This window comes from Callospermophilus lateralis, chromosome 4, assembly GCF_048772815.1.
Source record: "Callospermophilus lateralis isolate mCalLat2 chromosome 4, mCalLat2.hap1, whole genome shotgun sequence".
Lineage (NCBI taxonomy): Eukaryota > Metazoa > Chordata > Mammalia > Rodentia > Sciuridae > Callospermophilus > Callospermophilus lateralis.
The window spans coordinates 72,518,777-72,544,616 of NC_135308.1; the positions used below are offsets into that span (position 1 = coordinate 72,518,777).

The window sequence follows — 25,840 nt, forward strand, 5'->3', positions numbered from 1 at the left end:
TCAAGAGCTAAAAATAAGAACCCAAAGGTGAGTCAAAAACATTAGATTATTACAGAATAGAAATGGCAAAGTATAAAAACACAGAAAAATACACAGAGTAAAGCACAGAAATATAAGGATTGAAACCATAAACAGGGACTTGAGAGACATGGTGAGAGAACCTAACATTTCTATGTAATCTATAAGTTTTAGATATTTAAGGCCACTATAATAGTGCTAAAAGTACAACTTAGAAAATACACAATGTCAGATATTCAATACACATATAGATTTAAAACATATTCACAAAATCTGAGAAGCTCTATCCATTGACCTCTGGAGTCCATTTCTCATTTCCTTGAGACATTTCCCAAATGTCTTGACATAGAAACCTAGCTTAGAAAGTCATACCTCCTTCACTTTAGGATGTTTGCTTTATGGCATATCTATTTTATAGAGAGTTTCATGTGGGAGAGAACATTTGCAGGTGGTTCTATCAACAGCCTCCTGTTGAACTTCAAGCTACTAGCCATGTGAATGAACTATCCTGGATTCCCAGCATGGTCAAGTCTTCAAGTGATCTCAGTTCCCCATGACATTCAACTGTTATCTTATGATAGATCCCAAGAGGCAACAGCCAAGAGGTATTCCTAAATTCATGAGTCAAGTAATGGTGAGAAAAAAATAAAATATATTTTTCATTTCTGTTACTCTTCCTTTCTCTTTCTTTCTTTCTTTCATTCTTTCAAATACACAACATACACAATAGGATAGAATTTTTAAGGCTGCTAGAAACAAATGTCAGATTACATTTAGAGGGAAATCAATTTGCATCTCAGCTGATTTCTCAAACCAGACCCCCAAATCCAGAAGGTCTTGGAATAATATACATCAAGCCTTCAAAGAAAAAGGATGTCAGCCAAGAATATAATATCCAACAAAATTAAGCTTCATTTTTGAAGATGAAATCAAAACCTTCCATGATAAACAAAATTAAAAAAAATCACAACTAGAAAGTCTGCACTACAGGACATTCTCAGAAAAGTATTCCATGAAGAGAAAAATTTTAAATAAAAGTGAAAATCATCAAAGGGAGAAGGGAATAAACTAAATCAAATTAAAAACCAGATATAAAACAATATATCAGGGAATACAAATCATATCTCAATAATATCTTTGAACATAAATAGGCAAAACTCATCAATCAAAAGACATAGACTGGGATATTGGATTAAAATAACACAACCCAACAATATACCCTCACTAAGAGACTCATCACTCAGGTAAAGACATTCACATACTAAAAGTGAAAAGATGGGAAAAACTATTTCACTCATATGGATCACGTGAACAAGCAGGGATTTCTATCCTCATATCAGATAAAGTGAACTTCAAGCCAAACCTAATCATAAGGCACAAAGAAAGACATTTCATACTGATTAAGGGAATGATACATATGCAAGATATAGCAAATTGTAAATATTTATGCCTCAAAAAAGGCAGCATCTATGCACATGAAACAAATTTCTCTCAATTTCAAAAACAATAGATCACAACACAATAATACTGAGTGAATTTAACATACCTCTATCACCACTGGATATATCTTCCAAACAAAAATGAAAGAAACCATAGGACTAAATAATGCAATCAATAATTTAGACTTTAAAGGCATATATAGAGTATTTCATCCATCAGTGATTGGAGACACTTTCTTCTTTGCAGTACATGAATCCTTCTCTAAAATAGACCACATCTTATGCCACAAAGCATCTCTTACAAAATACAAAAAAATAGAGATAATGCCTTGTGTTCTATCCAATCATAATGGAATGAAATTAGAAATCAATGATATAATTAACAAATAGAAGCTATTCACACCAGAGGATTAAATAATACACTACTGAATGACCAATTGGTAGCAGAAGAAATCAGGGATGAAATAAAAAATACTTAGGAGAAATGAAAATAATATCACAACATATCAAAATCTCTGGGGTACTATGAAGGCAGTACTAAGAGGAAATTTCATTGCATTGAACTCATTCACTAAAAGAATATAAAGTCAAAAAATAAGTTACCTAACATTACATCTCAAAACCCTAGAAAAAGAATAACAAACCAACAGCAGATACAGTAGAAAACAGGAAAAAATAAATAAAAATTAGAACTAAAATCAATAAAATGAAAACAAAATAAATAATTCAAAAAATTGACAAAATGAAAAGTTGGTTCTTTGCAAAAATAAACATAATTGAAAAACCTTTAGCCACTAAGACAAAGAGAGAGAAAACAAAAATTACTAAAATTTGTGATGAAAAAAAAAGAAATATCACTGAAATACAGATGATAATCAGAAAGATATTTGGAAAATTTATACTCAAAAAAACAGAAAAAGAAAATCTTGAAGCACTGATAAATTCCTAGAGACATATGGCCTATCCAAACTGAATTAGGAGGACCTACATAATATGAACAGATCAATTTCAAGCATTGAAATAGAAATCACCATGAAAAGCACACAAATCAAGAAAAGCACAGGACCAGATAGATTCTCAGCCTAGTTCTACAAGTTCTTGAAAGAAAATGAATATCAGTCAAGAATACAGTCAACACCAATAGTCCTCAAATTATTCCATGAAATAGAAAAGAAGGGAATCCTTCCAAACTCATTCTATGAAACTAATATCACCCTGATAACAAAACCAGACACAGACACATCAAGGAAAGAAAACTTCAGACCAATATCCCTGATGAACAAGGATAGAAAAATTATCATTAAAATCCTGGCAAATCTCATACAAAAATATTGAAAATAGTGCACCATGATCAAGTGGGGTTCATCCCAGGGATGCAAGTTTCATTCAACATACAGTTATCAATAAACATAATTCAGTACATGGATAGACATAATGACAAGAATTATATGATCTTCTCAACAGATGCAGAAAAAGCACTTAAAAATACACATGGTTTCATGTTCAAAACACTAGAAAAATTAGGGATAGTAGGAACATACCTCAACATTGTAAAAGTTACATATGTTAAATTCAAGGCCAACATTATACTAAATGGGGAAAAACAGAAAGCATTGCCTTAAAGAACTGGAACAAGACAAGAATGCCCTCTTTTACCACTTATATTCAACATTGTCCTTAAAATTCTAGCCAGGGCAATAAGAGAGAAGAAAGAAATTGAATAAATTCAAATAGGAAAGGAAGAATTCAAACAATCCCTATTTGCTGATGATATGACCTTATTGAAAGACCCTAAAAATACCACAGAAAACTTTTAGAACTAATAAATGAATTTAGCAAAGTAGCAGGATATAAAATTAACACTCATAAGTCAATTGCATTTCTATACATCAGGGGTGAATCCACCAAAAGAAATCAGGAAAACTACCCCATTCATAATGGCCTCAAAATTTAAAATTTTGGGGAATCTATATAGAAAAAGAGATGAAAGACCTCTACAATGAAAACTACAGAACATTATAAAAAGAAATTGAAAAACAACTCAGAAGATGAAAAGATCTTCCATGTTCATGGATAGTAGAATTAACATTGCCAAAATGGCCATACTCTCGATTGCTCTATTCAAATTTAATAGAAATTCCAATGGTATTCTTTATTGAAATAGAAAAATCAGTCATAAAATTCATTTGGAAAAATAAGAGACCCAGAAGAACCAAAGCAATCTTTAGCAATAAAAGTAAAGCTGAAGCCATCAAAATACCAGACCTCAAATTATACTACAGAGCTATGGCTATAAAGAGCAGCATGGTGTTGTCACCAAAAAAAAAAAAAAACAGGTAGATCAATGCTATAGAGTGAAGTCACAGATACAAACCTACATAAATACAGTTATTTCATAGCAGACAAAGGTCCAAAAAAATACACTGGAGAAAAGATAGCCTCTTCAAAAACAGTGCTGGGAAAAGTGGAAATTCATATGTAGCAAAATATAATTGAGCCCAAATCTCTCACTGTGCACAAAACTCAACTCAAAGTGGATCAAGGACTAAGGCTTGAGACCTTAGATCCTGTGCCTAATAGTAGTAAAACTAGGCTCAAATCTCCACCATGTCAGCTTAGAAACTGACTTCCTTAACAACACTTATATAGTGCAAGAAGTAAAATCAAGAAACCACAAATGGGATAAATTCAACTAAAAATCTTCTTCACAGCAAAGGAAACAATCAAGAATATGAAGAAAGAGCCTACATGTTAGGAGAAAATCATTGTCACCTGCATTAATCTCCAGGATATATAAAGATCTCAAAAAATTCACACTCCTTCACCAAATAACCCAGCAGATTAATGGGCTAAGGTATTGAACAGATACTTCACAGAAGAAGAAATACAATTGGTCAAGAAATATATAAAAATAATTCAACATCTCCAGTATTTAGAGACATGCAAACTAAACCTACACTGAGAACTCATCTCACTTCAGTTGTAACAGCAATTATCAAGAATACAAGTAACAATAAATGTTGGCAAGTATATGGGGAGAAATACACTCATACAATGTGGGTGGGACTGCTTATGCAAAGGGGTATAGGGATTCTCAGAAAACTTGGAATGGAACCTCCATTTGACTCAGTTTTCCCATTGCTCAGCATATACCTGAAGGACTAAAAATCAGCATGCTGTAGCTATACAGCACATCAAAGTTCAGAGCAGCTAAATTCATAATAACTAAGTTAGAAAACCAACATAGATGTCCTTCAGCAGATGAATGGCTAAAGAAAATATAGTATATATTTACATTGGAATATTACTTAGCCATAAAGAAGAATGAAATTATGGCATATGGCAGTAAATGATTGAACGGGTGGACTATCATGCTAAGTGAAATAAGCCAATCCCAAAAAACCAAAGGCCAAATGTTTTCTCTGATATGCAGGTGCTAATTCACAATAAGGTATGTGGGTGATAGGAAAGAATACAGTTGCTTTGGATTATACAGAGAGGAGTGAAAGAAGGGGAAGTTATATAAGGGTAGGAAGGATAGTAGAGTGAATCAGACATTATCACCCTATGTGCATTTATGATTACATGTCTGGTGTAACTCTCCACCATGTACAACCAGAGGAATGATAATTTATACTCCAGGTATGTATAATATATTAAAATACATTCTACTATCATGTATAATTAGTAAGAATAGATATACATAATAATAATAAATTTGAAGCAAATGTGGTAGCAAAAGGTTAAGATTTGAGATAACTTTGCAGAACAAAATGTGTGTTCCTTATCTTACTCTGTTTTTCTGTGTGCTTAAACTATATAGGTAATAATAAATTTTAGACTTTGCCAATCAAAAAAAACTCCTCTGAATAACATTTGACAGGGTATGGAGAATGAATGATCACTGAGAAGAATCATATTACACCAAGGAATGTCTCATATTTCTATTCTGCTCCCCATGCTCTCTGCTCTTAGAGACATGTCACTCAAGGAGATAACTGAGTACCAGCCAGCCCTGCCCTCTCTTACCTGAGCAGACCACAGAGGCTGTGTTTCCATGGGCACAGGCAGGAACACCCAGGGCAGTCACAGGGCAATTCCACAAGAAGGACTCAGACCCTGAGCAGTGGAATTGGTCTCTCCAGATCTCATCTCCTCCTTCCACAAAGTACTCTCCCTTTGGGGTGGAGATGGCGACTCCACAGCCCAGCTGACGGCAAACTACATTGGCATTGGCCATATTCCAGTGGGAGGCACAGAGTGTTCTCCAGCCTCCAGAGGTCTTCATCTCCACTTGGCCCTCACACTGAGAGCTGCCATTTTTCATGAGCCTGACTTCTGTGTACTCTGGCAGGAGAAGACAGGCTTTCATCAACATTTCACAATTTTTTACCACAACAGAATGTGCAAGATGGTTAAAGTCCTGCTGTGAGTCTCACCTGAGCAGACAACTTGCACAGCCCCTCTATGGTGGCAGCTGCCTGCAGGACAGGGCACTCTGGGGCAGAACCAGAGCTCAGGCTCCCATCCCTTACACTGGAACTCTTCAGCCCAGACCTGTTCACTGGCCTCTCTGAGGGGCAGGTTCAAGAGAAAAGATGCAGCCTTGCCACACCCCAGCTCTGCACAGATGACCTGGGCAGTGGGTAATGTGAAATTCCCATAAGGTACTGGAATCCATCCACCTCCAGAATTCACTTCCACTCGCCCAGAGCAAGGTCCACCTCCTCCATCCAAATGCACAAATCCTGTGGAAGAAAATAACCAGTACAATGGGTTGGAATTGGGACCTCCATGTCTCAGGAAAGCTGTGAAATCTTTTCCTTCTCCAGGAATGGGATGTGGAGAATGGATTCAATGGTGTCAGAATAGAGACTCCATGAATAAGTGTCTGAAGACAACTTTAGGAGAAGGAATTTGTAAGTTCAGTTCTAAATGGCTGACTCCAGAAATAATACACACACACACACACACACACATATTATGAACATATTATTCTATGTATTACAATGTATCTAACTGTGTGTTTGTCTGTCTGTCTGTGGCAGTCTACCTCCTTTTTAATAAGCCCAATCCCCTGAACTTGAACTCAGAGTAGAATTACTTTTTCACTCTTTTATCCTCAGAAACCTTCAGTTCACAAATAGTCATTACTGGTGGAGGCGATCCCCCACTCACTGTCTTGACAGGGTCACAGTGAGAAAAAGTGTTGGCAAAGCCGCTCTCCCACTGTCTTGACAGGGTCACAGTGAGGATGAATGCTGGCAAAGCCACGCTGGTTGGTGGGTAACCGAAACCATGAGACCCTTTTTAATGTAATTGGGACTTTGCATTTTCATGCTTATGTTTCTCACAGGAGGCATGAGTATGTTACATGCCAAACAAATTAAATTTCAGATGGCTAGAACAGAACAGGTAGTTCATGCCTTGGAGGCCATTCTACCCACCCCTCAGCATATCAAGGACAAAGTAAAAGGCTATTCTTCTATCTCAGTACATTGTGGACAAACCTAATAATGGACAACAATCATCCTCTGAAAAACAAATTCTTTGAGAACTAGTGCACCTTGACTGAGAAACAAACTCTTTGAGAACTAGTGTACCTTGACTGAGAAACAAAGAAACTCTTCGAGAAAGCAGCTCAACCAGTTTTATGAGAATAAATTTCAATTAAAATAGGTTTATAAGACACAGTTTTAGAATAATGTTAAAAATATTATTTTATTTAGATTCTTAAGTTTAGAAATTCTTAAGTCTTTAAGTTGTATAGGTTTCTGATATGTTTTAAGGATGATTCACAAACTTTAAGATATTTTAAATATAAGATTTAAAGAGACTTTTTTAGATGGGAATTTTGAATTAGAAATAAAGTACAAGTGTACTTTAGGTTAATGATTGATTAGGAGACTTAGAGTCTGGTTACGTAGTTTGGCATTAGTTAATAAGGAAATAACATATCTTGGGAAAAATAGTAAATCTTGGGAAAATCTGAAGGATGTAAATTGGTGACATGTTTTATTGATGATTCTGTACTTTGATGATTGTATGGCTGGGGTCATATCCTGGAAGAATGTAGATCGGTGTGCTCTCAATCATGGTTAAGGAAATGTCATGTCTTGGCAAAGTTTTAAATTATATAACCAATGACGTATTCTGAATCTATAATGATGAGAAAAATTGTAATAAAAAGGGGACCCAGAGAAAGCTGCTTTAGCTCTCTCTCTGGAGATTGCTCAAACGGAATGACTCCTGTCTCATCATTTCGCCGACGCCACTCCTCCTTCAGGACTCCCTGGACCCCGCTGGGGCTGGACCCCAGCACATTACAACTAAGTTAACATTTGTTAAAGAATGGAAAAATTCAAATGCATCAAAAATGACAATTTATATTAATATCCCATTTAGAGATGAGAAAAGATCCCACTAAATAGTGTGAGACAGAGATGGAAAGTAGGTTACGGTGACTAAGATAATCTGGCTTCTTTACATCATCCTTCTCATTAAAGAAAACAGAATTTAGAAGTAGGATAAGCGGGCAAGGTGGTGTACGCCTATAATCCCAGTGGCGCTGGAGGCTGAGCCAGGAGGATCTCAAGTTCAAATTAGTCTCAGAAATGGAAAGGTGCTAAGCAACTCATTGATCAGTCTGCTGCCTTCTAAATAAAATACAAAAAAGAGCTGGGGATGTGGCTCAGTGATTGAGTGCCCTTGAGTTCAATCCCTAGTACCTCCCCACCCCCAAAAGAAGTAGGATCAGAAGTTGTCAAGAGATTTGAGCATGCTCCTTTGCCTTTTTGTTTTGTTTCAAAGAATCATTCAGTTACTAACAAGTAGAGTTGGAAGAAGCCATTAGACATGTATTGAAGTTGATCAGGGAGTGATTTTGAATATCCGTTCAGACCTTTGGGGAGACATCTGACCATAGATACGCAATTGTAATGTAAGAGTAGGTTGATATCCTGAAGAAGAGAATCCTTTCTCTGAAAAACAACATTTTCAGTAATTTTTCTTTTCAAAGTAAATCATCAAAGTGGAATTTATTCAGTATGTGTAAAAATGCCTCCAACCGGGATAGGATAAAAATGCTGCAGAGAGGTCTTCAAATGAGACACAATATGAACTTTCTTCCAAATCCTGATACAGGAGAGAGGTGTACAAAGATGATATTGAGAGTCTGCTTCCCTGTTTTGTTATTCATAACACTAGTATGTTTTCAGAATTTGTCAATTTCCAGATGTGTTTCTAGGTGCTGGGTATGTATATTTAAAGAAAACAATATCATCATCTCTGTAGAGCTTTACATCCAGTGGAGAGAAAACCAGTTTTAAGTCATTTGATGTTTGTGAGGCACTGGAAAAAAGAAGTGGAAAAAAGAAGAAAACTTGCATCTGCAGAAATCTATTGATTCATATGAATAATTCTCGCTTGAGTAAATTAAAAAATTGCATCCATTTATATCCTTGTCTGATCTTTTGCTCCATAGACACATTGTTCTTCTGGGCCTTTTTTGTGTTTCTTATGAAAGTATCATCCAATGGACCTTTTCTTCCTCTATTCTGACCTTCTCAATACCTCAGCTTTGAGTCACTCTTGCAAATCATTTTCCTCCTTTTGTGCAGGAGGAGTGTACTGAGTTCACAAAATGTACACAGATCACCCTTCCTACAACAGGGCCTTCAGTGCTGCTGAGGAAATCCTTATGTGCTCTTTGCCAACCTTTGAAGTCCATCCCCCAGATCCTGTAAGCTTCTGCTGTCTTTCAGAAAATTCTGTTTGTCTTCCTGTCCCATTCTTACCAAACTTATCTGCCAATATACTTTTCTTATATTATTGGTTCCATCATATATAAACAATATAATTTTCCCCATATCTTGTCACTTTATGTTTTCCTTCATTTTCATCTAAGTAAATGTATTTTAACTGAAATGTCCTGACATAGTGTACATATTAATTGAGTAAATTCACGTCCTGATGTATGTATGCATTGCATTTCTTTGTCTCTTCAAAAACTTTTCATTTCTTTTTGGTGAAAGCTTCCAAAACACTTTCTTCTAGCTTTTTGAAATGTAGTTTATTATTGTTTTCTATAGTCATCCTACTGTGCCATGGTGCACCAGAACTTCTTGTTCCTACTTAAGTAAAACCCATTATTCATTGATCAGTCTGTTGTCTTCCATTCCCATTCTCTACACTCTCTAGTCTATGGTAACCACAATTCTACTCTCAACCTCTATGAAGTCAACTCTTTTATATTTGACATACAGTGAGACTATAAGATACTTGTCTTTCTTTACCTGACTTATTTCATTTAACCTAATTATCTCCTAACCCATGCATATTATGTCAAATGAAATTATTTAATTCATTTTTATGGCTAAATAGTATTCCATTGTATTTCATTTATTTATCCATTGATAAGCTGGCATTTAAGTTATTTCCATTTCTTAGCTACAATATATAGTGCTGTCATAAACATGGGAGTACAGATGTCTCTTTAACATACAGATTTCACTTCTTTGAACATATGCTCAGCATTGGGATACTGTAACATATGGCAATTTGGGGGTACTGGATGTTTGATAATGTCTTTTTATCTCCCTCATTTCTAAATGATAGATTTTCTGAATTCAGTATTGTTGATTGGCTGGGTTTTTTTCAGTTCTATGAAAATCTCATGGCACTCACTTCTGACCTATATGTTTACTTTTGAGAATTGTGCCATCAGGTGAATTGGGACATGCTTATGTGTTATTTCTTTCTTTTTCCTGATGCCTGAGAGTCTTTGTCTTTCATCTTTGAGAGCTGTATTATAATTTATATGGATAAGAAGCTAAGACTCCCAGTCACAACTGCTGAACTAACTTTCCACTTTCATGTAAAGACTTAACTCTCTCCATGTTATGCTGCTGGGGGTTGAGGAGAAATATGCATTAATATTTTATTACATCTGAAATTAATCTGCCAGCACAGAGCTAAATTCATCCTCCAAATATGAGTTTAATCCTTTGAAAAAGAAAAGTAGAGAGAGAATCTATTGTAGTAATAATGGAAGGAATATCTGTGACTCAGAGCATTTCACTCACAGTTCTCTGGCCCTTCCTGCCAATGAGTTGATAATTCTGATGTCTGAATTTGGAAAGGAGAATTGCAAGTTTGCAGTAATCCATAAATTCCTCTGTGATGTGTTTAATCCCATCCCTGTGCCCAAACACCTACTCACCTAGTGCAAAACTATCTCTGTATACACATATATAAGCACTTAATTCAACTGAAAACAAGTGAGCCCCATTCTTGTCTCTCTTTTGAAAAGAGAATGTGCATGGTAATTTATAGGTAACCCTACAAATAGTAAATCATAGAACCAGAATTATAAAGATGATTTTATGTAGAATGATTCTATAAAGAAAGCTTATCTCATCAAATATGACTGCAGAGACGAGAAAGGACACTGAGATTTAAGATAAAGAATTAAATAAAGCCCATCCTATACTGCTGTTTTGAGCAACCAGCATTCATGGGGACCTCTTAATCCTCCATGGCTCATCTGTCTCTTATTTCCCCAAGATCAGATAAACACTTTTGGTCCTTTCAATTATCTTATACTGTGGAGAATGTGCACACCCTACCTGAGCATACGACACCTGCGTCCAGAATGTGTGCACAGTTCTGCTGTCCCCAGCCTTGAGATGGGCACTTCCACACTTGGTCCTCCTCTCCTGTGCACTGCAGGTGGCTCAGCCAGATGGGCCCTGACCCCTCCCCAAATTGTGCAGAGTACGTGGCATCGATGGCAACTCCACAGCCCATTTGTCTGCACACCACAAGGGCATCTTTCAGGTCCCAGTTGTAGTAACAGACAGTTCCCCAGAAATGCTGGTGAAGATCTCCACTCTGCCTGCACAGCGACTGCCACCATTCACCAGGCGGAGCTTTGGGGTCTCTGAGGAGAAAGTAATTAGGTCAATGGGTGTATTTACAAAGAAAAAGAGGAGGGTTTTCTTGTCCTATGCTGTTCCCCCCTCAACAAATCATGCTTTCTGTTAAGACACAGAGTCATTCACACCAGGGAAGCAGCTAAGTTTCAATTCCTACCAAAATAAGTAGAAGAATCAATTATGTAAAAAGAAAGAAAAAAAGATTAAATACATTATAATATAGTTAGATGTTTCAGGTAGAAATTATTATGTAGCTCCTATTAGAGTTAAACTTATTATTTGCAGAGTTCTCCATAGGGTCTGATAAAACAATTCTAGAAATGTCAGGTTTCCTACCTTGAGTAGTTAAAAGTGTCTTTTTCTGAAGCATTTCTAAAAGTCAATGGGCCAGCATCTGATTGGTTCTTATAGAGCGCACACACTTGAGTGCTAATGGCCTAATATATGGAAGGATCAGAACACAGTGGGTAGAGTAAGAAACTGGGATGAGATTATCAGAAACTTCAGGTGACAGCCATGAATCCAGGAGAAATCATAACCCTTTGGTTATTAAGATGGGAAAATGGATGGATCATGGTTTGTCTCCAAATATTTCACTAATGATTCTAAGCTTAAGAGTTCAGATTGGATATGTGATGTCAAAACTTGACTTACTTTAGGTAGATTGAACTACTTCTCAAAAATGATGATGTCAAATATTGATATTGCTCAACACCCATAGAAAGTTACTGCCCCCCCCCATCAAATCTATGCTGGAATTCCAGGAGTTGTTATTATGCAAAAATTGGAGTTTTTAGCAAAGAGGTAAATAGAAGAAAAGAGGTACCTTTGTTGTGACTCTGAGTGAAAAAGGTTAGGGAACATAGGGACAATTGTATTTTGAGAAGAGAAAGAAAGGGGCTGATAAAGAAGTCATGATAAATTGCATGGAGAGCAGAAAGGCGGCCAAGGAAAGTACAAAGCAATTTACAACTTCATCTCCAGCTGCCTGGGTGAGGGAGGCAAGTTGCAAACATAAAGTAAGCTGGAAAATGCAGACAACCCAGATGGTGTCTTACCTGTAGGAGAAACTCATGGTTCTTACAAGCTTTAGATCAAATCTGGGGCATTGTTCTGAGAGGGAGTACTCCTGCACAATAAGCAAGCCTTGGAGAAAAAAATTCATCACATTGCCCAGCAAGCTCTCAGAGTGATATAACCAGGAGCTATCTTAAGAAGTGATCATTGTTAGGAACTAAACTGCTCTGGGGTTTAGACAATAGGTGGTAATCACAATTTTAGGTCTCTGGGCCACCCTGTCACAGTGATTGGGTGGAAGTTAATGTTCTACAGTCTCAGATAAGAAGAGTGCCTGTCACAAACACACATGAGAGCATTGAATTTCAGGGGAAGGATAGAGGTCTCATCAATAAGAGGTCTCACCCTCTGTGAAGAATAACAATTCCAGGCACATGTGGTTGCACATAGGGACCAGGTCTGAGAGCTAAGAGATAACATCTGGAAACTCACAGCTTCCCCATGTCACATCTCTGGGGACTACACTATTTTCCAGGGATTCACCATGGCTAGGACGCTTGGTAGATCCCTAACTCTAGCCAATACAGGGAAATTTCACCTTAATGGAGCTGTGACCTAGTCCTGGTGAAGCATTAGTGGATATTTCAACTTAATGAAAAGGGAAGAAAGAAATCCACAGTTAAAGAACCAGCCACAAGTAGGCATAATTTCTGCTCCTGAACAATCTCCACCTTAATTATTATTTCTCTCTGGAGAAATAATTAATAATGTTGAGGAATTAATTAATGTTGAGGAAAAGTGCCTTGAAGGACCTCAGTACAGGTTGCTTCCATACCCCTCAGACCAACACTAAAAAGTAATACCACAGGAAGAATGCCCTGTACACTGTGCTGTCCATAACAATACACCTGAACTACCAGAAAGACTCCATATATATGAGAACTACAGAGAAAGATGTTCTCTGACACAAAACCATGAGTTTCAAAACCCATTATTACCATCCAAAGAATCCACAGAGAAAAAACCTACAATGTTCACTTTTAATTAATCTCAACACTACAAGACAGCAGCACCTCAAGGCACATCATTAAGACAAGGCTGCTTACTAAGAATATCCTCACATAACAGATTTCTAAGCAGAAACAATAAAGGCCAGGAGGGCATGAAGTGATGTACTTAAGACCTTGAAAGAAAACAGCTGTGAACTACATGACTATGTACAGCAAAGTTATCCTTTAGAATCAAAGAAAAATAAGCCTTTTGAAGATAAGTATCAGTTAAAGGAATTTTGAACCCCTGAAACTGAACTGTAGAAGATAATAAAGCAATCCCACAGAGTAGGAAGCAAGACAACCGAGCCACGAGAGTATAGGAAAGAACAAATCTCACTAGAAGAGCAGATAAACAAGTGAGAAGGAGGAAAGAATCAAACATTATCAACTCAGTAAATTGACAAAGCTCCAAGATGAATAAGGGAGAAAGATGTGACTATAGATTATTCAAGCTGTCCAGAAAAAATGACAGGCAAAGACAAATTGAAAATCTGTAAGACAAAATAAGAACAAACAATAAGGTAAAGTGACTGTATGAGGAAAAAAACAAAGTAGGCATCTGAAGGTTTCTATTTTCCAGGGATGTTTGAGGCAAGATCATCATTTAAGTATATGGTAGGGTTAAAATATCAGCATGTGGGAGATCTGAGAATTTGTAAAATAACATGTTACAGAAAGGGCAAAAGCACATGTGAGAGATGCACACTAGAATGTGGGCCAGTGTGGATGGTCCATCAGAGGTTGGATTCAAATTCAAAGAGAAGAGCAAGTTAGTTTCATATTATAACAAGATACAGTACTTGTCCATGATTCAGCAGTTCTCGACTAGTCCAGTACAGGCAGGCAAGGAGGGCATGGAGTGATGTAGTTAAAACATGAGTTAGGTAGTTAAAACAGCCATTCTTGTCATTGACAGATAAAGAAGAGACCAGGGAACTGAGTGTACTTGAAGGGGGAGGATTATAATGGAGCATCATGTTGTCTAATCAGGGTAAGAAGAACATGTGCAATCCTGAGGAGAGTGGAAAACTGGGAAGCTGATAAGGGAAACCATTTTTAATCTGAATTAGGATGAAATATCTGGAAAAGGAGCATCAAGAACATGTGCCATAAGGAGAAGAGGCAATAGTTAGAGAGGGAGCAATGCAGTCAAGATCTCAAGCTGGACACTTAGTGATGGTCAATAGTGTGGCCATACATGAAGATATAATGTAAGGGGAGTGTTTCAGAGGGAGAAAGCCAATAATTGAGAGGCCAGGATGTTATCTCAGTTGTGTGCAAGGTTCCTGGAAGCACCAGGAACAGGAGACAGAGGAGCCTGGTACTTCAGACTTCCTGGATGAGGGGAGTGACCAAGCTGCAGAGTGACACCAAAAGTGCTGGCAGGTACCACCTCATGGGCAAAATCAAACAGCTGGACATGGAGAAAAAGAAAAGAATTTATTAAAAATTACAGGGCACAGCAGAAATATTCTAAGAATAGATAATTACAAACATTCTAAGATTTGACATAGAAATAAAAAGCATGTTGAAAGGGAAGCTCAGAGCCTCCAAATGACAAGAACTTCATTGTTCTCAGAGGACAGCCAGGTTTTTATCAGAACAAGAAACTGAACGGGACATGACAGGTCTTAAAAACATTAGAAGATGATAGGCTCCAATTTCCAACAGGCCCCATGGAATGTTTTCTGGGAGAGGGATGCAGTAGCATATCAATAAAGGCTCAGAGGAGGCAATATCAACCAAGATCACTGGGACTGTGAGGAGATGAATTCAAAGAAGAAAATAAGGGGAGACCAGGCCCCTCATCTCACCACAGTTCCCCATGATGTGACAGAGGGAAAGATTAACAAACATCTTTTCAACAGGATTATTATTTGGGCTATGCTTTGGAGAGGCCTTGAGCTCTTCCTACCCATCCAGGTAACCATGCATCACTCTCCTCACCCTCTTCCTCCTCTGCTCATGGTACCTTAAGGTCACTATGCTCTCCCAAGTCAGTACTTACACTGATAAATCCTCTACTTTCTTTTGTCATTAAACTTCTAGTGCTCCTTAAGTTCTCAATTTTTTTTCTCTTTTTCCAAAATCACACATTTCCATAGCACCTTATGCATGGTTGTGTAGTCAGGCTGGAGTGCAAACTCCATGAGGACAGGGACAGTGTTTTCTTCTTGTATCTGTCTTCCTGCCTGGAATTACTTTTCTACCTACAAGTACTTTCTACTTGATTATTTTCCATCAACAAAATAAACTGACAGGTAGATTGTCTGGTGTAGATGGATTTCAGAGTAAAGAGTCCAATATATTTGATTCCCCAAATTGTTCCCCACTGGTTTAAAAGTTTGAGGGAGAAAAAGTGTTTACTCCTAACTTCAGTTTCCTCCTCTGAAATAAATGATCACCTTGATACCTATCATCAGTTATTGTGACGATTAAGCCACATTATTTGTGGTATGGTGCGGTGGGGGAAAGGTGATAGCATACAGTAAACAATGTGTACTACTGAGATCTAATCATTCACTCTCTCACTAAGGAAATACAGATTAGTTTATTTAATCTGAGACTGCATTAGCTAATTGCCAAGAATGTTTATCAGAGTGTAACTTCATGCTCCCATATGCTCTGTTCAGTCTCTGGTACTTTTCAAATAAATTGCTATCATTGCAGATTTTTTATATCTGCCTTTGAAATAGGATTGCAAGAGTTGGATAAAGTAATCTCTATCCAGTATTGATTCTGAAGATTTATTTCAACTCATCCATTATATTTGAGTATATAAAACTTTCCTAACAACAACCTGCAGGCATAGGACAAACACATACATAAAAATAGACAGTAGGTCACCTGTACATGTGATATGAGCTTCCTCCTTTGCAGAGCAAGATTGGTGTTTCCAGGGGTCAGAAGGACACTGCCAGAGAGAGGTATCAGTTTCTCTACAGTGGATTCCATCAACCCAGTGAGGCCTAGAACCTTCTCTGGGAGGAACCAGGAAATCCAGAGTCCCAATGTCTCCACAGCCAAGCTGCCTGCAGATCATGGATAAAGTTGTGGGTTCCATAGGGCTGTGGCAGACACTGCCCCAAGTGTTGTTGTAGAAAATCTCCAGCCACCCAGCACACTCGTGGTCCTCGCTCACCAGCCTGAGAGCCAGGAACTCTGAAATGGAAAGGAGGAAAACAGGGGTCAGTGAGTATTCAACTCTTATTGCTGTTTCTTCTTTATTCCTAAGTAGTGAGTGCTCATTGCTGACTCTGCTGAGGAAATGCTCACTAGGTGGAAGACTGGAATTTTTGTCCCTTTAACGTGTTTTGCTGACTTGTACCTCTCTTTCTGTTTCTACAACAATGTAATATTACCAAATGCACAGGCAGGAACAATGATCTGGGGACTCTACAGGAAGTGAATTCTTTATCTGCTATCTGACTAACCATCTAACAGATCCTAAAAAATGAGTATAAACAGAGTGGTAGAAGTGTAGAGCTCTAAATATGTCTACTTCTTGATCCTGAGGGCCTGTGAATATTTGAGCTCACATTGCAAAAGGGCTTTTCAAACAAAATTAAGAAAAGAATCCTTTCTCTAGGCAAGATGGGACATGCTTGTATTCCAAGTTGATTGGAAGGCTAAAGCAGGAGCATCTCATGTTCAAAGCCAGCCTCAGCAACTTAGTGAGGCTCTAAGCAACTTAATATGATTCTGTCTTAAAATAAAAAATAAACAAAAGTGTCATGGTTGTGCTATGGAACACAGCCCTGATTCAAGCCAGTACCAAAATAACAAACAAAAACAAAAAATAAAATTAACAAAAGTATACTTTCATTGTGAGATTATCCTGGATAATTCTGGATAGGATTTCTCTAATGTAATGCCATCCTTACACCAGTATCCTCACAAACAGATAAGCCATTCTGGCCCTCACCAGAGTGTGATGTGAACATGGAATGACAAGAGGGTTGAAACAATTTGGGTTGAAGAAAGAAGGGGTCATACAAGGAATTCAGGTAATTTATATAAGTGGAAAAAGGAAAGAAAAGGAGTCTTCCCAGAGCTCCAGCTGTTGCAGCCTGCTGACAACTTGTTTATAGCCCACACAGACCCAGGTCAGTCTTCTAACCTACACAGTGTAAGGTGATAAATTTGTATTGTTTTAAGACTCTCAGTCTATGGTAACTTGTTACAGAAGAAATAGAAGACTAATTCAGTGGGTCAGGATGTTGCACTGGCAGGTAACAGAAGAGTGATGACTGCTTTAAGTGGACACTGTAGAGAATGACTGTGTCAGGGGACAGTGCTAAGAAGGAAGTAGCAGAAGCTCAGCTGCTGCAGCAGGACATGGAAGCACCTAATCTTCTCCTCTGCTGCAGGATAGGAATTGTGAAAGGCATCACCTCACCTTTGCCCTGTCAGCAACTACCCAATAGCAACCCTAGGGCTCACACACCATCCTGCAGGCCCTTCCAGCCTATGCAAAGAATGTATCAAAGACCTGAGCAGATGGCCCCAGCATTCTTCTTGTGACTGCAGTCGTGCTGCCCCCAGCCCTGGGAAGGGCACTGCCACACGTGGGCCTCCTCTCCTGTGCAGTTCAGCTCATCCAGCCAGATGGGCCCTGATCCCTCTCCAAAGTGAGCAGAGACGGTGGCCTCCAGGGCCACTCCACAGCCCAGCTGTCTGCACACCACGTGGGCATCACTCAGGTCCCAGCTGTCATCACAGATGGAGCCCCAGGAGCCCTGCTGCAGGATCTCCACTCTCCCTGCACAGCGACTGCCCCCATCCACCAGGCGGAGCTGTCTGCTGTCTGAGGAGAAACAGGGTCATGTCAGTGGGCATTTACACAGGGAATGGGAAGGCTCAGGTGCTGGGGGCCTTGCTCACCTGAGCAGTTGGCAGTGTGGTCCTCTGAGGCTGCAGAGCCTTCTGGGTCAGACCAGGAGTCATTGCACTGGGACAGCAGCTGGGTCTGGTTTTCTACAGATGGGATTAGAGAGCAGGAAACTGAATTAAACTTGACAATAATTCAGTGATGGCATCTGAAAGCTGTAGCCCAGGATCAGTAACTTCCTATCTTCTATTCAAGGATTCTGCTTTTGCTTCTGAGACACACTTCTCTCTTAAATGAGGTGTAAGTCTACTAAAGGCCCAGGAATGACTTTAGGAAAGTGTGAAGGGAAGCAAGACTTAGGAGTCAAGTTCAGAGAAAAATAAAACTATATTCAGCTATTTTTCCATGGAGGCATTAGGGCATTCAAAGGTAGTAGGTGACACTCTGAAAATCTCAGCATGTTTGCCATTTTTTTCTGGGAGTACACAAGTAAAATTTACATTGAAACAAAGAGGAGTAATCATATTTAAACAATGATGAAACTTGTATCATATTTTATAAAATAATATTTGTCATAGAGATGGTGCATCTTGGTAGAAAATGACAAATATCCAATAAATATTTGTGAGTGATGTATAACTAAAAAGAACCAAGTAAAATGAACCTATATAGTCAGTAGCTAAAAATAAGAAACCAGAGGATGAGTCTAACAATACTGTAGGTTAACACAAAATAGAAAAAAATTAAGTGAATTAACATGGGAAAACACAGAGTGAAAAATATAAAGACAAACCATAAGAAATATAATAGGATAATAAGAGAGATGGTGAGAGAACCTAACATTCCTACAAATTTTAGGTATTAAGACCATAATATATTGCACAAAAATAAAATTAGAAAATACACAAAGTGAGATATTTAACACACTTGTAGTTTTTGAAAATATCCACAAAATCTGTGACACTCTATTTATTGACCTGTGTTATCCATTCCTTCTGCCCTCCCATCTGGTGTCGCGACCCCTTGCCCGCAAGGAAGATGCAACTCAGGAATCTTCTTTCAGCAGTTTATTCAGGCCCTTGATATTTCTTCTAATTCCTGGTCGGATGCCCCTCCCAGCCTTAATAAAGCATCCCAAGCCCCAATGCGAAGCTGCCACGTGGAACTTTCTCACAGGGTGCTGAAAAACCATGCACTAACTCTCCCAAACAAGGAGTTGTTTGTCACAGACCACAGTGGAGCCAGCGCCATCCTGCAATGGCGACCATAATCTGCAGAAGCGGCTCACCACAATCTGGGATGACAGTGGTGAGTTGTCTATAATGTCTATAAGGAACAGAATGTGGTAAAGTCAGAACAGCTTGACTTAGGAACCTTGCTAAAAAAGTCAGGCCTCTTCCTCTGACTTAGTAGAATGTTTGCTTAATGGAAATCTACTCTGTAGAGACTATCTTGTTGGAGAGAACATTTGCTGGTGGTTCTGTCAGCAACCCCAGGTGAACTTGAAGTTACTAGCCATGTGAATAAATTGTCCTGGATTCCCAGCTTGGTCAAGTCTTCAATGACCTCAGCTTCAGATGAGATCCAAGTGCAACCTCATGAGAGATCACAAGTGGCAACTGCCAAGAGCCCTTGCCAAATTTATGAATCTGGAAATTATGGGCAAAATGAAATATATATTTTTACTTGTGTTGCTATTTTTGGGGGGTGCAGTGATACATTAAAAAAAACAATAGCAACTAGGAAAAATACATTTACTGTGAAACAGCAATTGTACATTCCCATGTTTATTGGGCGCTATTCACAATAGCTATAGTATGGAATCAGATGTCCATTGAAAGATAAATTCATAAAGAAAATGTGGTATAAATATGACCATAAAAGGAATGGTCCCTTGCCTTTTGCATCAAAATAGATGGAATCCTAGGACATTATGTTACGTTCAATAACCTAGACACAGAAAGACAAGTACCACACATTCTCCATCATATGTGGAAGCCAACAGATTATTTTATGGAAATTGGCAATGACACTGTAGTTATGTAAATAGTCTTGATAATATTTCAAGAATAAGGAAATATCTTATTCACCTACTCTTAACTAGTCAGTCAGAAATATTTTACATATTCAGGGAAAAATGTGGCAGAAAGAGGGGATAATATAGAAAAAATAGCATTGGGGAATCAGGGTTAGGGTTATCTGGGAAATTTGTGCTATCTTTGAAGCTTATTCAGAATTCTCAAATCATCAATAAAAATAATAAAATAAATGAAAGAGAAAAAAGAAAAACAAAGCCACCAAAAAAGCGAATGCAAAAACTAGTTGTGGTGTTTAGATACTGGGTATCCCAGAAAAACTTATGTGTGAGACAATGAAAGAAAGTTTACAAGTGAAATGATTGAGTTAGGAACATCTTAACTTAATCAGCACATTAATCCTTTTATATTATTAACTGGGTGGTGACAATAATCAGATATGTTGTAGCTGGATGAGATAGGTCCCTGTTGGCATGATTTGGGAATTTATATGTTGTCTTTGTTGAGCAGAGCTCTCCCCATTTATGCTTCTTGGTGGCCATCTTCTGACCTCCTTTACCCTGCTTCACTCTTCCATTATGATATTCTGCCTTTACCTGCAACCACAAGGAATGGAGTAGGATATCTATGGACTGAGACCTCTGAAAACTTCGGCTTCAAAATAATTTTTTTCTCCTAAAATTGTTCTTGTTAGGCCTTTCTGTCACAGCATAAAATATCAGACTAAAACATTAAATGTCCTAGGACATTTTACTAAAAGAAACTCATAAAATAACATCAAAAACATAAAACACCAGCAGTATATCTAGTGAAAGTTACATTTAATTTCTGAGGGAAATTAAAGATATACCTTGTACATTAATTAGCTTGTACATTAATTAGATATTTAAGTCAAATCCAAACTCAATCTAAAGACCATCATTCTATTGTTGAATTAAATATATCACGTTGTATGTAAAATTTATTTGAAATGCAGAAGACCAAGCATGACCAATGTACTAGACAGAAAAAAAAAAAAACAACACAATTAGTGCAGTTACTTTAAAGTAATCTTTTAAAAAGTTAATCAGACATGCTATAAAGTTATGATAATTAAGGAAGTATGCATGGCTACAAGCCTAGAAAATGACAGAATGGAATGGAACAGAGAATAGAGCAAGAGTCAGAAATATCAAAGGTGACACAGCAGTGGGAAAAAGTCTTTTCAATAATCATTCTGAGTCAATTGGATATCCAAACAATGATGTGAAACTTTTTTACACCACACACTTTATACAATACCAATTCCAGAAAGATTGTGCAACTATATGTAAAGAAAGGTAACTAAATGTGTATAAAATACTCTTGAAGAATATTTTTATGATCTTATGATAGCAAATTTATTTTTAATATGACACTAGAACACTATGAGAGCAGCAAATGTTGATATGCTATGCTTCATTACGAGCAAGAATTTGACTCCAGAAAGAAGACCATATATAAAGAGGGGACATATTATAGGACAAGGATTAATAAAGATAAACAAATATATCCATATTTTCACCCAACAATATTGACATGGTACTTTGTAGGATCATTATTTGTGTACTCAAAAAGTGCAAACAACTTAAATCTCCAAATCATTTGAATTGTTCAACATATGATCCTATGGTTATTCGGCAGAAAACTCTACATCAATAAAAATGAGACTAAGATAAAAATAGAAATATGGGTAAATTCTAAGAGTTATGTTGAGTCAAATTACACCAAAAATATAACATGGTGCATGATTTTCTATAAAGCTCAAAACTTGAAAAACAAAATTCCTTGGCAACAAAAGTTAGAGTGGTCTTCTTTGGAGGGGAGGAGGGCACAGTGACTAGAGAGAGGGATGTGGGTGACTTCTGGGAGATGCTGATACTCTCTGATAGTCCAAGGTGAGGAACATGACAGAGCTGTCATTCATTGTTATATAGTGTTATCTATGAATTTCAATAAATTATAATTCTTACTTAAAACAAATCCTCTTGATATTTTGTGACAGGGCTGAAAGATGAATGATCATTAAGAATCATAGTTCACCACAAAATGTCTCATTTTTGAAGTCAGCTCTCCATGCTGTCTGCTCTTAGAGACACATCACTCAAGTACCAGTCAGCCCTGCCCTCTCTTACCTGAGCAGACCACAGAGGCTGTGTTTCCATGGGCACAGGCAGGAACACCCAGGGCAGTCACAGGGCAATTCCACAAGAAGGACTCAGACCCTGAGCAGTGGAATCTGTCTCTCCAGATCTCATCTCTTCCTTCCACAAAGTATGCTCCCTTTGGGGTGGAGATGGCGACTCCACAGCCCAGCTGACGGCAAACTACATTGGCATTGGCCATATTCCAGTGGGAGGCACAGAGTGTTCTCCAGCCTCCAGAGGTCTTCATCTCCACTTGGCCCTCACACTGAGAGCTGCCATTTTTCATGAGACGAACATCTGTATATCCTGGTAGAAGACAGGGTTTAGCAACATCACACATTTTTCTTATGATCATAGAGTGTGTAGGGAGGTTAAAGTCCTATTGTCAGTCTCACCTGAGCAAAAAACTTGCACAGCCCCTCTGTGGGAGCAGCTGCCAGCAGGACAGGGCACTCTGGGGCAGAACCAGAGGCTAGGCTCCTGCCCCTCACATTGGAACTCTTCAGCCCAGATCTGTTCACTGTCCTCTCTGAAGGGCAGGTTCCCCAGGACAGATGCAGCCTTGCCACAACCCAGCTCTGCACAGATGACCTGGGCTGTGGCTAATGTGAAATTCCCATCAGATACTGGAGTCCACTCTCCTCCAGAATTCACTTCCACTCGCCCAGAGCAAGGTCTGTGTCCTCCAACCAGATGCACAAATCCTATGGGAGAAAAAACAAACAAGTAACAGTAAATAGAAGGAGGAAGCTACAATTCACAGGTTATGCTGTGAAATCTTTTTGTTTTTCAGGGTTGAGGTGTGGAGTTTGGATTCAACAGAGGGTTCCTAAGGTGAATTCTTGGAGGAAGTATGTGAAGACAAATTTTGGAGAAGGAATTTGGAAGGTCAATTTTGAATTGTTGATTCAAGAAATGAATATACACACTGCTCTACACACATGTGTATGTATCCAAAAGTGAATATATGTAGAGTGTAATATGCAGTTTTCTTTTATATGGACATATTATTCTTCATATTATAAATGTATCTGTGGGTTTGTATGACTTTCTGTGACAATCTACCTCCTTTTTTAAAAAAATCGGATCCATATGTATCCACTGAAAGTGAACTCAGTGTAGAAAAAAACTAGGATCAATTTTTCCCTATTTTATCCTCTGAAATTATCAATTCACAGATAATAATTCCAACTAAGATAACATTAGTTAATGAATAAAAAAAATCACTAGGTCTGGAAACTGACAGTTTATACTTATTTCTCATTTAGGCATAAGAAAAGAGACCTCTAAATAGTGTGAGGCTGAGATAGAAAACAGGTTATTTTGACTAAAATAATCAGGGTTCTTTTAATCATTATTCACATTATAGAAGAAAGAAAGGCCATTTAGAAGTAGGAATAGAAGTTATTGAGAGATTTGAGCTTGAGCATTGTTTTTTTTTCTTTTTTTGTGTTTTATTAAGGGTTTATTTTGTTCCTAATAAACAGAGTTTGAAGACTCCATTATACAGCTACTGAAGCTGGTCAGGAAGTGATTTCAAGTATGGGTCCAGACAATTTGGGGAGACATTTGGTTATAGATGTGAAATTGTAATGTGTTGAGAGCCACAGCCGAAGGGGCTCCAGCAAACTTTCAGACTGCCAGCTGATGATTGGCTCACAGCGGCCCCAGCAACACCTAGCTGATTGGCTCCTCTGTGGAGATGCTCATTGAGCTGTTTCCCTGCCTTTTCAGACTACCAGCTGATGATTGGCTCACAGCAGCCCCAGCAACATCTAGCTGATTGGCTCCTCTGCGGTGATGCTCATTGGGCTGTTTCCCTGCCCTTTCAGACCACGGAGCTGCTCATTGGGGGACTTTTTTGGCTCCGCCCATGCGACCCAGCCAATCGGCCTCAAGAGCAGGAGGATTGTGGGAGGAAGAGGTTGTTGGAGGGTGTGGCTTGGGGGAAGCCGGTGGTGGCAGTTGGGCTCTGAGGGTTTTATTCCTGAGGAGCTGTTTTGTTTATCTTGTGTGGTTCTAAAAATAAAGTTAGTTTCTTTTGACAAGTGGCTCCTGAATTGTGCCCAGCCAGACTGCGGCATTTGGTGGCTCGCACGGGGAGCGACTGAGGGTAAGTAAACCGCTCGCCCCTGAGGGCAGGGTGAGAGGATGGGGAGCCATTTTAAGATTCCTCTTTTGTTTTTCTTCATTTTTGTTTTAAGTTGCCTGTCCCTGGAGATGAGTGAGACGGAAGAAAAACCGCTCACTTCTGAGGAAAAACTATTTACGTCTGAGGAACAGATAGGGAGAAAGGACGGATGCACATGTAAGGAGGATAGAAAGGCTATAATGAATTTTTGTTGTTCCATTTTTATTTCATTCTGTCTCAGTTTTCTTTGGCGTCATCTTGTTGGGTTGTATTATAGTAGAAATACGGGATCAGAAACTAGTAAAAAACAAACTGAAAGAGTGTTAAGTAAATTGTTAGAGGAAGAAAGCATTCCAGTAAAATCAAGAGCAGTCAGGGCATACGTTGATACAATGCAAAAATGTAGCCCATGGCTTTTTAAGGAGGAGTTGCTAAATATATCACAATGGAACCATCATGGTGAAGATTTAAAAAGAATAGAAAAGAACAGCCCAGGAACTCTGCCAGCTGGCACATTGACATTGTGGGCATTGGTATCTGGTTTTCTTAGTCCAAAACCTTCAATTCAGACAAAGGTAGAGGAAGGAGAAGATATATTGATTCAAGTAAATGAGGAGGTCTCTCAAGTTAGTCAGAAAGAGGAAAAGATTCAAGTAAAAGAGAAGGTCTTTCGAGCTAATCAGACAGAGAAAGAAAGTTTAGAGCAGAAAAAGCCATCAGGGGGAAAGTTACAAAAGGAGACTGCTACTAAAACCTTATATCACCAGAGGGCTTAAGTGTCCAACCAACAGCACCACCTCTACAGGAGACTGCTACTAAAACCTTTCTATCACCAGAGGGCGTAAGTGTCCAACTGACAAGGCCACGTCCATATGCTGAGAGGCCCCCAACTCCCACAGTGGATAGTTCAGATCCTGAGACAGGATCTCAAGTATTAACATGCCCTGTATTTGAGGTAGGAGGGCAGCGAATTTACCATACTTTAAATTTCAAAACAGTGAAGCAGCTAAAAGAGGCTGTAACAACCTACGGTCCTCAAGCACCCTTCACTGTAAGCTTGGTCGAATCCATTACCAACTTGAACATGACGCCAGCAGATTGGGCTAATATGTGTAAAGCTGTGCTAAATGGAGGACAATACCTGTTATGGAAGGTTGCCAATGAGGAATTTTGCAAGGAGACGGCTAGGCGAAATGCAGCAGCTGGTTATCCTCAG

The 25,840-nt window shown here is 38.4% G+C and overlaps 1 protein-coding gene across 1 annotated transcript in view; it reads right to left on the minus strand.

Moving 5' to 3' along the window:
* Positions 1-25,840, minus strand: part of LOC143398301 (uncharacterized) — a 257,757-nt gene that overhangs the window by 24,601 nt on the left and 207,316 nt on the right. The window contains 9 exon segments of the mRNA XM_076855295.1: positions 5,487-5,804; positions 5,897-6,205; positions 11,084-11,335; positions 11,338-11,397; positions 16,309-16,623; positions 17,954-18,268; positions 18,346-18,438; positions 22,482-22,799; positions 22,889-23,197. Of these exon segments, the coding sequence (XP_076711410.1) occupies positions 5,487-5,804; positions 5,897-6,205; positions 11,084-11,335; positions 11,338-11,397; positions 16,309-16,623; positions 17,954-18,268; positions 18,346-18,438; positions 22,482-22,799; positions 22,889-23,197 (2,289 nt within the window).